The sequence below is a fragment of the Colobus angolensis genome, unplaced genomic scaffold, assembly GCF_000951035.1.
Source record: "Colobus angolensis palliatus isolate OR3802 unplaced genomic scaffold, Cang.pa_1.0 Scaffold106, whole genome shotgun sequence".
In the NCBI taxonomy this organism is placed as follows: domain Eukaryota; kingdom Metazoa; phylum Chordata; class Mammalia; order Primates; family Cercopithecidae; genus Colobus; species Colobus angolensis.
The window spans coordinates 3,066,654-3,080,900 of record NW_012111586.1 but is presented as its reverse complement, the minus strand read 5'-3'; the positions used below and the strand labels follow the sequence as shown (position 1 = coordinate 3,080,900).

The window sequence follows — 14,247 nt, the reverse complement described above, 5'->3', positions numbered from 1 at the left end:
GGAGATGGGGTTTCATCATGTTGCCCAGGCTGATGTTGAACTCCTGAGCTCAGGCAATCGGCCCACCTCGACCTCCCAAAGTGCTAGGATTACAGACGTGAGCCACCACACCCGGCCTGCTCGCAGTATCTTATCTTTGTGCTCTCGCTGCAGTTCCCTTTGGGTTCCACGTTTGCCTTGTTCCTTTCCATGCCTAACTGGATTGCAGAGTTCAGTTTATGATTATGAAATAAAAACTAAATTAAAACAAACAACAACAAAAAACAGCGTCTGTCTCTGTCATCTAGGCAGGAGGAGTGCAGTGGCCCGATCATAGTTCCCTGCAGCCTCGAACTCCTGGGCTCAAGCGATTCTCCCACCTCAGCCTCCCGAGCAGCGGGGACTACAGGCACACACTACCCAGCTAATTTTTATTTTTGTAGAGACTGGAGTCTCTCTCGCACAGGCTAGTCTTTAACTCCCGGCTTCAAGCAGTCCTCCCACCTCGGCTTCCCAAATTGCGGAGATTACAGGCATGAGCCACCATGCCCAGCCGCCCCCATTTTGATGACTAAAGTTAATGTGAGTGGCCTTGTTATACGTCTCACAAATAGGAAGCCCTGGCAACCCCTGCAGGAACATTCGGTGATTTTTTTTCACTAGCTAGCCAAAATTGCGGCTCCCAATGAGCTTTCTTTCACTGAATGTACTCGGAGCCAAGTCATAGACTTACTCCCTGAGGAAAAAGGCTGAGTTGTTCCGTCTGGGTTCCTGGCACCCTGCACTGGGAGGAACACTCAAAAGGCGTTGGTAATGTGTTAATGGACGGAGGGACACAAGTGTCGAGTGCTCCTCGGTGGCCCCGCCCCCTCGGCCCCGCCCCCTCCTCTCCGTGGCGTTTGCTTCCCCTCTGTCATCCATCGCTCGGCGCTCGTCCCTTCTCCGTGGGTCTGCTCGGAGCGTTCCATCGAGTTTCTCGGCCATCGCGCGCCTGCGCCATTGGGCTGTCAGTCAGAGGCGGCGTGGAGAGCGCTGGGAGCGGTCGTGGCGTGCGGGCAGTTGAGGTATAGCTGTGACTTCTGCCCTGCCAGGCCGCGCACGAGCTGGTTGACCCGGGTGAGCAGCGCGGTTGGGCCACTCATCTGAGGGAGGCGGGCATGTCGAACTGGGCAGAGGTGGACCCCAAGGGGTAGGAGTGGGTGCTGAGCCCCGAAGTTGCCAGCTCGACTCCCTGCTGGACCCAACCGTGTAGCTGTGTCCGAAGTAGACCGGAGGTTGGGGGAAAATCCGAGCCAACTACCTTATGCAACAGATGGAGAAACTAAGTTTCTAATCTCAGCTACTCGAGAGTCTGAGGCAGGAGGATCGTTTGTTGCTGTGAGCCGAATTCGCGCCATTGCACTCCAACCTGGGCAACATAGTGAGACTCTTCGTTTCAAAAAAAAAAAAAAGAAAGAAAAAAGAAAGGAAGCTTCGGGGAGGGGAGGTTCTGCTTAAAGTCACAGCTAGCGAGCGAGCACCAGACAGGTACCAGACGCCTTTAGCACTGTGCCTGCACTCTTTCACCCCAGCCCTTCGTTCATTTATTCAGCCTTCCTTTAGTTGTTTGGATGCAGGGCAGTGAAATACAAGGAGGAATGCAGTAAGGTCTCTGCCTTAGGCAGCACACGTGCAATGACAAACCAATTCTGATACAGTTTTCTTATCTATTTACAACTGGAAAAGGCATGAGTGCTATGATGCAGGCAAGTCTGAGATGCGGCGAGCACCCTCTCCAAAGCTTGGGAGGCAGCGATTCCCGTCACCCATAGTCGTGGCAGTGACATGAGCATTTGACAGTCTGTCTGGTAACATGATTAGTTATGTTCTTGGTAACTATTCATGCTTCCTAGGTTGCCTTTCTTCACCCAGGGCCTCCTTGAGAGCTGGAACCTCAGCTCCTAGTGACCTGGATTCTAATGCCCTTGTGCACATGTTTGAGTTTGACTCTTACACAGTTGTGAAGTTCACAGGTCCTCATTCCACTCTGATTTCTGGCATCTGAGTGGGAATACAGTGATGATGCACACACAGTCCAGGAAAGTCACTCTTAGACTCTTATATAGACATTTAAGAGACATTAATGTTATACTTAAGTAGACATTTAAACACATGTGCAATGAAACCCTGTAAAGGCTAAGATGATCTGCACATGGCAGAGTGGAAGCACTTCGGGGAAAGGAGTCACTTCTGGAGGGGTGGGAATGGTTAGGAATGGCTTTGTAGGCAAGAGGATTCTTGAGCTGTCTTCAGAGTTTAATAGGTGATTACTAGATGCAAGAGAAGGCAGACTAGGAAGCAACAGTAGCAGTGCAGAGACCAGAATTATGAAGCAGCATGTTCAGTTAGTAGGAAGGCTTTCCCTGATCTAGTCTCTGTCTAATAAAGCAAATACAAATATAGTGCTTCTCATGGGATGGACATTATTTTGTCTACTTTACGCAGAATAACATTTAATCTTAACAACAACTCTGTGAAGTGAAACTGTAATTATCCCCATCATAAAATGCAAAAACAGGCATAGAAAAGTTTAGTTTGCCCTAGTTCACACAGCTAATAATAAATAGTAGATCTAGAATTCAAACCTAGGCATTCTGACTCTATGGTCTGTGGACCTAACCACCAGGCTTCCTTCTGGAAGCTAAGGACACTGAGAGTTTTAAATGTCAGGCCCCTGATCACACCACCTATGAGTGACAGAATCATGACTCAAACTCATCTTTTGACTCTTTTTTTTTTTGAGACAGGGTCTTATTCTGTTGCCCAGACTGGAATGCAGTGGTGTGCAGCCTTAACCTCCCAGGCTTAGGTGATTCTCCCACCTCAGTCTCCCAAGTATCTGGGACTACATGCATGCACCACCACACCTGGCTAATTTTTTATAGAGATGGGGTCTCACCATGTTGCCCAGGCTGTTCTAGAATTCCTGGGCTCAAGCAATCCTCCCATCTTCGCCTCCCAAAGTGCTGGGTGCATGAGCCACTATGCCCGGCCATCTTTTGGCTCTTTTTTATTTTTATTTGTTTTGAGACAGAGTCTCGCTCTGTCGCCCAGGCTGGAGTGCAACTGGTGTGATCTCAGCTCACTGCAACCTCTGCCTCCCAGGTTCAAGTGATTCTCCTGCCTCAGCCACCTGAGTAGCTGGGATTACAGGCACCTGACACCATGTTTGGCTACTTTTAAAATTATTTTTAATAGAGACAGGGTTTCACCAAGTTGGCCAGGCTGCTCTTGAACTCCTGACCTCAGGTGATCCACCCGCCTGGGCCTCCCAAAGTGCTGAGATTACAGGTGTGAGCCACCACGCCCAGCCCATCTTTTGACTCTTAAGCGTCCAGTGCTTTTTCATAATAACATTAGACGTGGTGGATGTTATGTAATGCCAAAATGAAATTAAATTCCAGTCTGAGGCAATGCTTGCTAGAATCTAAATGACCATATCTTTACATTGTGAATGTTATGCAAGAGCCTTCACTTTGTGCCTTGAGTATAGTAGGTGTTAAGCGCTGCACTTTAGATGTTGATGTACCTGGGCCCAGGAGTAATAATAATTTTAGTAAAGTTGCAACAAGTTATTTGGTAATTTGATGTTGAATACATTGTTTCTTCTGAATGTTACATTTTAACACATTTAAAATTACATCATTGTTGTAAGTCAGAGAAAGTAGTTTCAGTTTAAATCAATAAAGATCGGTCAGGGGCAGTGGCTCATGCCTCTAATCTCAGCGCTTTGGGAGGCCCAGGCAGGAGGCTTGAGGCCAGGAGTTTGAGACCAGCCTGGACAGCATAGTGAAACCCCATCTCTATAAAAAATTAATTAAAAGAATTACCCAGGCAGCCAGGTGCAGTGGCTCACGCCTGTAATCCCAGCACTTTCGGAGGCTGAGGCGGGTTGATCACCTGAGGTTGGAAGTTCGAGACCAGCCTGACCAACATGGAGAAACCCTGTCTCTACTAAAAATACAACATTAGCTGGGCATGGTGGCACATGCCTATAATCCCAGCTACTTGGGAGGCTGAGGCAGGAGAATCGCTCGAACCCAGGAGGCAGAGATTGCGGTGAGCTGAGATCGCACCACTGCACTCCAGCCTAGGCAACAAAAGAGAAACTCCATCTCAAAAACAAACAAATAAAAAAAAAAAAAACCAGGCATGGTGGCACCCACCTATAGTCCCAGCTACTCCAAAGACTGGGGCAGGAGGATTGCTTTAGTGCAGGAGGTTGAGGCTGTAGTGAGCCATGATCGTGCCACTGCACTTCCAGACTGGGCAATGGAGCAAGACTCTGTCTCTAAATAAATAATAAGTAAATAGGCTGGGCGTGGTGACTCACGCCTGTAATCCCAGCGCTTTGGGAGGCCGACTCGGGTGGATCACCTGAGGTCAGGAGTTTGGGACCAGCCTGGCCAACATGGTGAAACCCCATCTCTACTAAAAATACAAAATTAGCTGAGCATGGTGGCCCATGCCTGTGATCCCAGCTACTCGGGAGGCTGAGGCAGGTGAATCGCTTGAACTTGGGAGGTGGAGGTTGCAGTGAGCCGAGATCACGCCATTTCACTCCAGCCTGGCAACAAGAGTGAAACTCCATCTCCAAAAATAAATAAATAAATAAATAAATATTTATGACCTTTTACTGTGCTTCTGTTCTGTGGTAGTTTCTGTAAAGATATTCTTTTCAAAGTCAAATAGGTTTGTTTATTACCTTGAGTTTGAAAAAAGGCATTAACCATTTGGTTTGTTTTTATAATTGTGTTCTGTAAATCTAGGTTCAGATACAAGCCTACATTTGTGTTTATAGTGATATCTTTAAAAATTGGAGGAATAAGAAGATGAGCCGATGGCTGAATTATTGGAGGAGTCTTAAGTCATTTCATACTTTTCAGAATCCTAACATGCTTGTGTTTCTGCTGTTAATTCTAGTCAGACATCTTTTAATGTTTTCTTTCTTTTTTTTTTTTTTTTTTTTGAGACAGGATCTCACTGTCACACAGGTTGGAGTGCAGTGGTCCAATCTCGGCTCACTGCAACACGTGCCTCCAAGGCTCAAATGATCCTCCCACTTCAGCTTCCCAAGTAGCTGGAACCATAGGCACAAGCCACCATGCCCGACTAATTTTTTATATTTTTGGTAGAGATGGCGTCTCGCCATGTTGCCCAGGCTGGTCTCAAACTCCTGAGCTCATGTGATCCATACACCTCAGCCTCCCAAAGTGCTGGGATTACAGATGTGAGTCACCTCACCCAGCCTAATATTTTCAAAGAATAAAAATTCACACATCAGAAGCCCACTTCGTAAACTCTTACTTCTTCGGTGTCAGCTCAAGCATCACTTCCTCTAAAACCTTCCCTGTGTTTTCAATGACAACTAGGTGTTCCTTTTATTGTATGCCCACTATATCTTGGATATTTTTCTGCTGTGGCACTAATGACATATATTGCGATTTACTGAATTTGTCTTCTCCACTTAATTGTGAATAACTCAAGGGCAAGGGCCCTTCATTCCTATCCTCCCACTTTTACCAAGGATAGAACTGAGAATACATATTGGTAGACATAATGTTTATCTGCAGCTAAGCTTTTCTTACTCTGATTGCTAGAGTTGGGAGTTATGCATTTGACATAGTGGGTATCAGTAACCTAAATAAAAATAGCCTAGTATTGTGTGTGCTTTGATTTTTGTTACATTGGTTTTTTTCTGTTAATTGTTTTTTCTGTACTTGCAGTTTGTAAAAATGGAATTTCAAGCAGTAGTGATGGCAGTAGGTGGAGGATCTCGGATGACAGACCTAACTTCCAGCATTCCCAAACCTCTGCTTCCAGTTGGGAACAAACCTTTAATTTGGTACCCATTGAACCTGCTTGAGCGTGTTGGATTTGAAGGTGAGCTATGACAAAGTGAGCTGTGAACTCATAAAACTTTTAGGGGATTTGATCCCCATAATTTGTCAGCATTATGAGAGTGAGAGAGGATGACTAGAACTCATTGGCTGAAGACTGGCTTTTTAAAATAAGGAATGTAGGAGTACTCTATTGCTGTGTGAAAAAGGTTGAGACGATAGCAATAAGTGTTGTCGTTATGGAGCTGATGTCCACAGTGATCCAAGACGAACCCTGTAAGGATATCAGAAAGAGCAGATTGAGACTCTTAAATGCCTCATAGTCAGTACTTAGAGTCTATTATGTACCAGGTAATATTTGTATTATCTGATACATAATATATATATGTTTTAAATTGTGTTTTGATGTAAGTACTAGGTTCTGTATTAAGCATGGAGGTACAGAATTGAAAAGACAGCTCAGGCCCTGACTTCCAGAACCTTAAAGTCTAGTGATCCTCTCTACTTTTGCTTGGGTAACTAGGTAGATAGTTATGACATTAAGTAGGAAAAGGAATAGGAGACAAGGAACAGTTTTGTTTTGTTTTGTTTTCTGAGACAGGGTCTTGCTCTGTCACCCAGGCTGGAGTGCAATGGCACGATCTCGGCTCACTGCAACCTCTGCCAGGGTTCAACCTCTCCCAGGTTCAAGTGATTCTTCTGCCTCGGCCTCCTGAGTAGCTGGGACTACAGCGTGTGCCACGCCTGGCTAATTTTTTGTATTTTTAGTAGAGACGAAGTTACACCGTATTAGCTGGGATGGTCTCGATCTTGTGACCTTGTGATCCACCCACCTCGGCCTCCCAAAGTGCCGGGATTACAGGTGTGAGCCACCATGCCTGGCCAGGAAAAGGTTTTAATGAATTTTATCTTCATTAAAATAATGAGTTCAGCTTTGGTCACATTGAGTTTGAGGTGTCCTATATTTAGATATAATAAATCAGGGTGCCAAAGCCTGAGGCCCAGTCTTGTGATCCAGTGTTCATTCCATTATTAGAGTTGCCTCCAATAGGAAGGGGTGGTAGCTTAATAGCTCTTTCTTTGTATTGAATGAAGATTTAAAATGTTGGAGTCTCACTGTCACCCAGGCTGGAGTGCAGTGATGTGATCTCAGCTCACTGTAGCCTCCACCTCCCAGGTTTAAGCAATTCTCCTGCCTCAGTCTCCCAAGTACCTGGGACTACAGGCGTGCACCACCACTCCCAGCTATTTTTTTTTTTTTTTTAATAGAGACAGGGTTTCACCATGTTGTCCAGGCTGGTCTTGAACTTCTGACCTCAAGTGATCTGCCTGTCTTGAACTTCTGACCTCAAGTGATCTGCCTGTCTCGGCCTTCCAAAGTGTTGGAATTACAGGCGTGAGCCACCACACATGGCCCCATTTGGTTTTTTTGATACAGGGTCTTGCTCTTTTGCCCAAGGCTGGAGTACAGTGGCATGACTTCAGCTCATTGCAACCTCTGCCTCCTGGGCTCAAGCGATCCTCCCATCTTAGCCTCTTGAGTAGCTGTGACTACATGCATGCCACCACGTCTGGATAATTTTTCTTTTTTCTTTTTCTTTTTTTTTTTTTTTTTGGCAGAGACAGAGTTTCACCATGTTACCCAGGCTGGTCTTGAGTTCCTGGGCTGAAGTTATCCACCCGCCTTGGCTTCCCAAAGTGTTTTTTGTATTTCTTCCCATTTATATATTTGATGAACGTTCTTCTGAATTCTTCATATCAAGGAGAAGTGGCATATAATATATTAAAGTGTGGGCACCATTCATATAGACCTGATTTTTTGTTTGTTTGTTTTTTTGAGAGAGATTCAGTCTGTTACCCAGGCTGGAGTGCAGTGGGGTGATCTTGGCCCACTGAAACCTCTGCCTCCCATACTCAAGCAATCCTCCCACCTAAACCTCCAGTTTTTTGAAGTTTTTTGTGAAGACAAGGTTTTGCCATGTTGCCCAGGCTGGTCTTGAACTCCTGGGCTCAAGTGATCTGCCTGCCTCGGCCTCCCAAAGTGCTGGGATTTACAAGCATGAGCCACTGCGCCCAGCCAGCATGTCTTTTAATCCAAGATTCCTTATTTATAAGATGAGACTGCTGTAAGAATTAATTAGGGGAGGCCAGACGCAGCGGTTCACGCCTGTAATTGCAACACTTTGGGAGGCCAAGGCTGGTGGATCCTTTGAGCCCAGGAGTTGGAGACCAGCCTGGGCAACAGAGTAAAACCTCATTTCTACAGAAAGTACAAAAATTAGGCAAGCATGGTGGCACATGCCTATAGTCTCAGCTACTTGGGAGGCTAAGGTGGGAGGATTGCCTGACCTTGGGAGGTTGAGGCTGCAGTGAGCTGTGATAGTGCCACTGCACTCCAGCCTGAGTGGCTGAGTGAGACCCTGTCTGTAAAAAAAAAAAAAAAAAGAATTAATTGGGGGAATGCAGGTAAAGCACATTGAAAAGGCGCAATAAAATTAGCAGTTGTTATTATACCTAGAAATAGACCAAATCTAATTGAAATAGTGAAACCACTGTCTACATGAATAAGTTTTTGCTTTTCTTTCTTTTTTTCTTTTGTCCTGTAGAAGTCATTGTGATTACAACCAGGGATGTTCAAAAAGCTCTATGTGCAGAATTCAAGATGAAAATGAAGCCAGATATTGTGTGTATTCCTGATGATGCTGACATGGGAACTGCAGATTCTTTGCGCTACATATATCCAAAACTTAAGGTGAAAAGCGATTTTTTGACTCTTCTTGTTTATTGAAGAGAAATACTATCCAATGCATGCATTATAGTTTTGTTTTGTTTTGTTTTGAGACAGAGCCTTGCTCTGTCACCCAGGCTGGAGTGCAGTAATGTGATCTCAGTTCACTGCAACCTCCGCCTCCCAGGTTCAAGCAATTCTCCTGCCTCAGCCTCCCAAGTAGCTGGGATTACAGGCGCACACCACCATGCCTGGCTAATTTTTTATTTTTAGTATAGACGAGATTTCGCCGTGTTGACCAGGCTAGTCTCGAACTCCTGACCTCAGGTGATCTGCCCGCCTCAGCCTCCCAAAGTGCTGGAATTACAGGCGTGAGCCATCATGCCTGGCCCCCCGTGCATTATAGTTTACAAAACTTTATTTCTAATATATTTTTACATCACATACTTTGTTAGTCATGTACTCTTTAGTTGTTCTTTGATTTGGTTACTAGGAAAGATTTAGACATTCATTTGTCATAGTCACTGGTTTCCTATGTTTTTGAGTAATGGTACATTTTTATTTAAAAAAAAAAAAAGACGTACTCTAGGCCAGGCGCAGTGGCTCATGCCTGTAACCCCTTTGGGAGGCCGAGGCGGGTGGATCACTTGAGGTCAGGAGTTTTGAGACCAGCCTGGCCAACGTGATGAGACCCTGTCTCTACTAAAAAGACAAAAATTAGCAGATGGGCGTGGTAGCGCACATCTGTAATCCTAGCTACTGGGGAGGCTGAGGCAGGAGATTCGCTTGAACCCGGGAGGTGGAGGTTGCAGTGAGCCGAGATCACACCACTGCACTCCAGCCTGGGCAACAGAGCGAGACCCCATCTCAAAAAAAAAAAAAAAAAGATACACTCTAAATGTGTTATATGAAGTTCATGAACAAGAAATGTTAATATATAAATCAGAGGAGCAGTTGACTCTGCAGTTGAGAATTGACTGGAAAGAAGCACGAAGGAACGTTAAAAAATTCATAGACCTCCCATGTAATATTTGAACTTTAGTCACCTTTGGTTAAGAAACTAAGGAGCATGTAGATATGAGAACATAGTCTCCCCAGTGGTTGGTGGCCCAAAAGCTGAGAAAGATCCACTGTAGATTGTTCTAAAATTGTTTTTCTTTGGAAAAAATTCAATCATGATGTTGCCATATTACTTGAAATGGGAGACAAACTTTCTTCTGTTATTTCTGGTGATTAAAAGGATGTGTTATTTTCAACTGACTTTTATACTATAAAACAAAAAATTAATGCAAATACATGACTTTTTCACCCCTTTTATTGGGGAATAATTTATACACAGTAAAATGCACAGGTACTAAATATACACCTAGATTACCATTATCTGAATCTAGAACAATTCCATCACCTCTGAAAGTTCCTTTGTGCTTCTTTCTAGTAAGTATTCGATCTTCAGAGTTAACTACTCTTCTGTTTCTATCACTACATATTAATTTTATTTGTTTATAAACTTCATATAAATGGAATCATACAGTTTTGTTCTGGCTTCTTTTGTTCAACGTATTTTTCAGATTCTTTCATGTTATTGAAAGTGCAACTAATCTGTTCCTTTTTAGGCTGAGTAGTATTCCATTGAATGAATATACTACTATTTATTTATCTGTCCTATTGACAGTTATTTGGGTTGTTTCTAATTTTTGGCTATCTTGCATAAAGCTATTATGAGCATTTTTCTGCAGGTCTTTTTGTGAAAATATTCTCGGCTGTAGGGTTTACTTTATTAGAAACTACCAGTTTTCTAAAGTGGTTGTACCATTTTATGAAACAGTTTATAAGAGTTGCGTTTGCTTCACGTCTTCATCAACCCTTGGTGTTGTCAGTCTTTTTCATTTTAACCATTCTAGTAGGTATGTATGTAGTAGTATCTCATTGTGGTTTTAATTTACATTTCCCTGATGGTAATAATGCTGAAAACCTCTTCATATGTTTATTGGCCATTTATATATGTTCATGAAGTGTTTGTTCAAAGCCTTTGTCTATTTTTTAATTGAGTTGTTTGCCTTTCCATTATTGATTATAGGAATTCTTAATATAGTCTAGATTCAAGTCTTTTGTGAGATATGTGTTGTGAATATTTTCCGCCAGTCTGTGGCTTGTCTTTTTATTTAATGGTGTCTCTTGGAGAAAAGTTTTTAATGTCAATGACATCCAAATTACTGATTTTGTCTTTTATGGTTATTGCTTTTTGTGTCCAGTCTAAGAAATCTCTGCCCATCTGACCTTTGTGTAGATGTTATGGTTTTGTCTTTGTTTTGTATTCTTTTTGAGACAGAGTCTTGCTGTGTCACCCAGGCTGAATGCAGTGGTGCAATCTCCACCTCCACTGCACCTCCTCACTGCACCACCTCACTGCAGCCTCCACCTCCCAGGTTCAACTGATTCTCGTACCTTAGCCTCCCAAGTAGCTAGGATTACAGGTGTGTGCCACCACACCTGACTAATTTTTGTAGTTTATAGAGACAGGGTTTCACCATGTTGGCCAGGCTGGTCTTGAACTCCTGGGTTCAAGCAATCCACCCACCTTGGCCTCCCAAAGTGCTAGAATTAACATGCATAAGCCACCTCACCCAGCTCAGATTTGACATCTTAATATTGAATCTTTTGATCCTTGAACATGGTATATATAGTCATGTGCCACATAATGATTTCTGGTCAATGACTGGCTGCATATGTGGTCCCGTAAGATTGTAATACCATATTTTTACTGTACCTTTTCTATGTTTAGATATGTTTAAGTACACAAATACTTACCATTGTGTTACAATTACCTATGGTATGTAATAACATGTTATACAGGTTTGTAGCCTGGGAGCAATAGACTATACCATATAGCCTAGGTATGTAGTAGGCTATACTGTCTAGGTTTGTGTGAGTACATTCTATGATGTTTGCACGACGAAATCACCTAACAATGCATTTCTCAGAACATATCGCTGTCATTAAGTAACACATAATTGTGTATCTATTTATTTAAGTTTCCCTTAGTTTCTCTCAACTGAGTTTTGTAATTTTCAGTGATGATTTTTTTTTTTCTTGAGACAGTCTTACTCTGTCGTCCAGGGTGGAGTGCAGTGGTGTGATCAAAGCTCACTGCAGCCTCAACCTCCTGGACTCAAGTGATCTCCACATCAGCCTCCCGAGTAGGTGGGACTACAGGCATATGCCACCATGCCCAGCTAATTTTTAAAATTTTTATTTTAGTAGAGATGTCTCACTATGTTGCTCAGGCTAGTTTCAAAGTCCTGGGCTCAAGCTGTCCTCCCACTTCAGTCTCCTAAAGGGCTGGGATAATAGGCATGGGCCACCACACCCAGCCCAATGTAGAGATTTTGAACATGTCTTGATAAATTTATTCCTAGGTAAATATTTTTAATGATATTGTAATTGGTATTTTTTCTATTTTCAATTGTTTATTGTGTATATATAGAAACACAATTGATTTTTGTATTTTGGCATTATGCACTGTGACCTTTTAAATTATAGATTTGATTAGGACCTTATCATCATATTGCCTGCAAATAAAAACAGTATTATATCTTCCTTCTTAATCTTTATTCTTTTTAAAAATTAAATTACATTAATTTTATTTTTTGAGACAGTCTCACTCTGTCACCCAGGCTTGTGTGCAGTTGTGTGGTCATAGCTCACTGTAACCCCAAACTCCTGGGCTCGAGCAGTCCTCCCACCTCAGGCTCCCAAGTAACTAAGTAACTAGGACTACAGGCATGTGCCACCATGCCCGGCTACTTTCTTTTTTTTTTTTTTTAGACAGAGTCTCACTTTGTTGTCCAGGCTGGAGTGCAGTGGCTCAATCACGGCTCACTGTAACCTCTACCTCCCCAGGCTCAAGTGATTCTCCTACCTAAGCCTCCCAAGTAGCCGAGACTACAGGCATGCACCACCACACCTGGACTTTTCTTTTTGTATAGAGACAGGATCTCACTATATTGCCCAGGCCTGGTCTAGAACTCCTGGACAGAAGTGATACCCCCAACCTTGCCCTCTCAAAATGTTGTGATTATAGGCGTGAGCCACCATGCCTGACTCTTTAAAAAAAAAAAAGAAAAAAAAATTGTCTCATTGCCCTGGCCAGGACCTCCAGCGCAGTGTATATAGGCATTTCCATTCACTTTTGGCCTTCCTTTCCTACATTTCTGTATTTTCTCTCAAGTGGATTTTGGGTGCTTCTGATTAGGATGGGGGCTTCCAATAAAATAATGTTGAGTGTGTTGCTTTCTGGAGTACAGCTGCTTATTAGTTTAGAGAATATATGGGGAATTCCATAAGGTAATGGGAAGAGAATTCGGGTCAAGTGTACAGTTCAGTGGTATTAAGCACATTTATAATGTTGTGCAACCATTACCACCCTCCATCTCTATAACCTTTATCTTGTAAAACTGAAACTCTATTACCATTAAATACTAACGTCCCCCTCCTCCTAGTCCATGGCAGCTACCATTCTACTTTCTGTTTCTATGATTTTGACTACCTCTAAGTATCTCGTGTAAGTGGAATCATACAGTATTTGTCTTTTTTTTTTTTTTTGAGACAGTCTCGCTCTGTCACCCTGGCTTGGGTGCAGTGGCATGATCTCAGCTCACTGCAGCCTCTGCCTCCTGGGTTCAAGCATGTCTTGTGCCTCAGCCTCATGAGTAGCTGGGACTACAGGTGCACACCACTACACCCGGCTAGTTTTTGTATTTTTAGTAGAAATGGGGTTTCACCATGTTGGCCAGGCTAGTCTTGAACTTCTGGCCTCAAGTGATCTGCCCGCCTCCACCTCCAGTATTTATCTTTTCGTGATTGGCTTACTTAGCATAACATCCTCAAGGTTCATCCACATCGTAGCATTCTGCAGAATTTACTTCCTCTTTAAGGCTGAGGAATATTCTATTTTATGGATATACCACATTTTGCTTAGCCATTCATCCATCCACAGACACTTGGGTTGCCTCCACATTTTAGCTGTTGCGAATAATGCTGTGAATATGGATGTACAAATATTTCTTTGAGACCCTCTTTCAGTTCTTTGGGTTTATACTGAGAGGTGTAGTTGCTGGATTGTATGCTATTTCTATGTTTAATTTTTTAACGAACTGCCATACTATTTTCTGCAGTGGCTATACCATTTTACATTCCCACCAACAGTGTACAAGGGCTCCAACCTCTTTCTTTCTTTACTTGTTTTGTTTGTGAGACAGGATTTCGTTCTGACACCCAGGCTGGAGTGCCATGGCGTGATCATGGCTCACTGCAGCACTGACCTCTTATGGTCAAGCGATGCTCCTATCTCAGCCTCCTGAGTAGCTGGAACCATGGGCGTACATTGCCTCACCCAGCTAACTTTTTATTTTTTGTTGAGATGAGGGAGTCTCACTATATTGCTCCCAAAATACAAAAATTAACCAGGCATGGTGGCACACACCTTTAGTCCCAGGTACTCAGGAGGCTGAGGTTTGAGGATTGCTTGTGCCCTAGAGGTGAAGGTTGCAGTGAGCTGAGATCGTACCACTACACTCTAGCCTGGGCAACAGAGGGAGATTCTGTCTCAAAATATGTATATATAAAATAAATAACGTGTGTGTGTGTGTGTGTGTGTGTGTG

General features: G+C 43.3%; 1 protein-coding gene and 1 pseudogene across 1 annotated transcript in view; both read left to right on the top strand.

Moving 5' to 3' along the window:
* LOC105515368 overlaps positions 1-197 on the top strand; it is a 1,026-nt pseudogene extending 829 nt beyond the window's left edge.
* A 506-nt stretch (positions 198-703) lies between these two features.
* The window catches only part of EIF2B3 (eukaryotic translation initiation factor 2B, subunit 3 gamma, 58kDa), a 142,799-nt gene continuing 129,255 nt past the window's right edge, over positions 704-14,247 (top strand). The window contains exons 1-3 of the mRNA XM_011947164.1: positions 704-1,095; positions 5,745-5,901; positions 8,465-8,610. Of these exons, the coding sequence (XP_011802554.1) occupies positions 5,754-5,901; positions 8,465-8,610 (294 nt within the window). The 5' untranslated portion in view covers positions 704-1,095; positions 5,745-5,753. The remainder of the gene's footprint in view (positions 1,096-5,744; positions 5,902-8,464; positions 8,611-14,247) is intronic.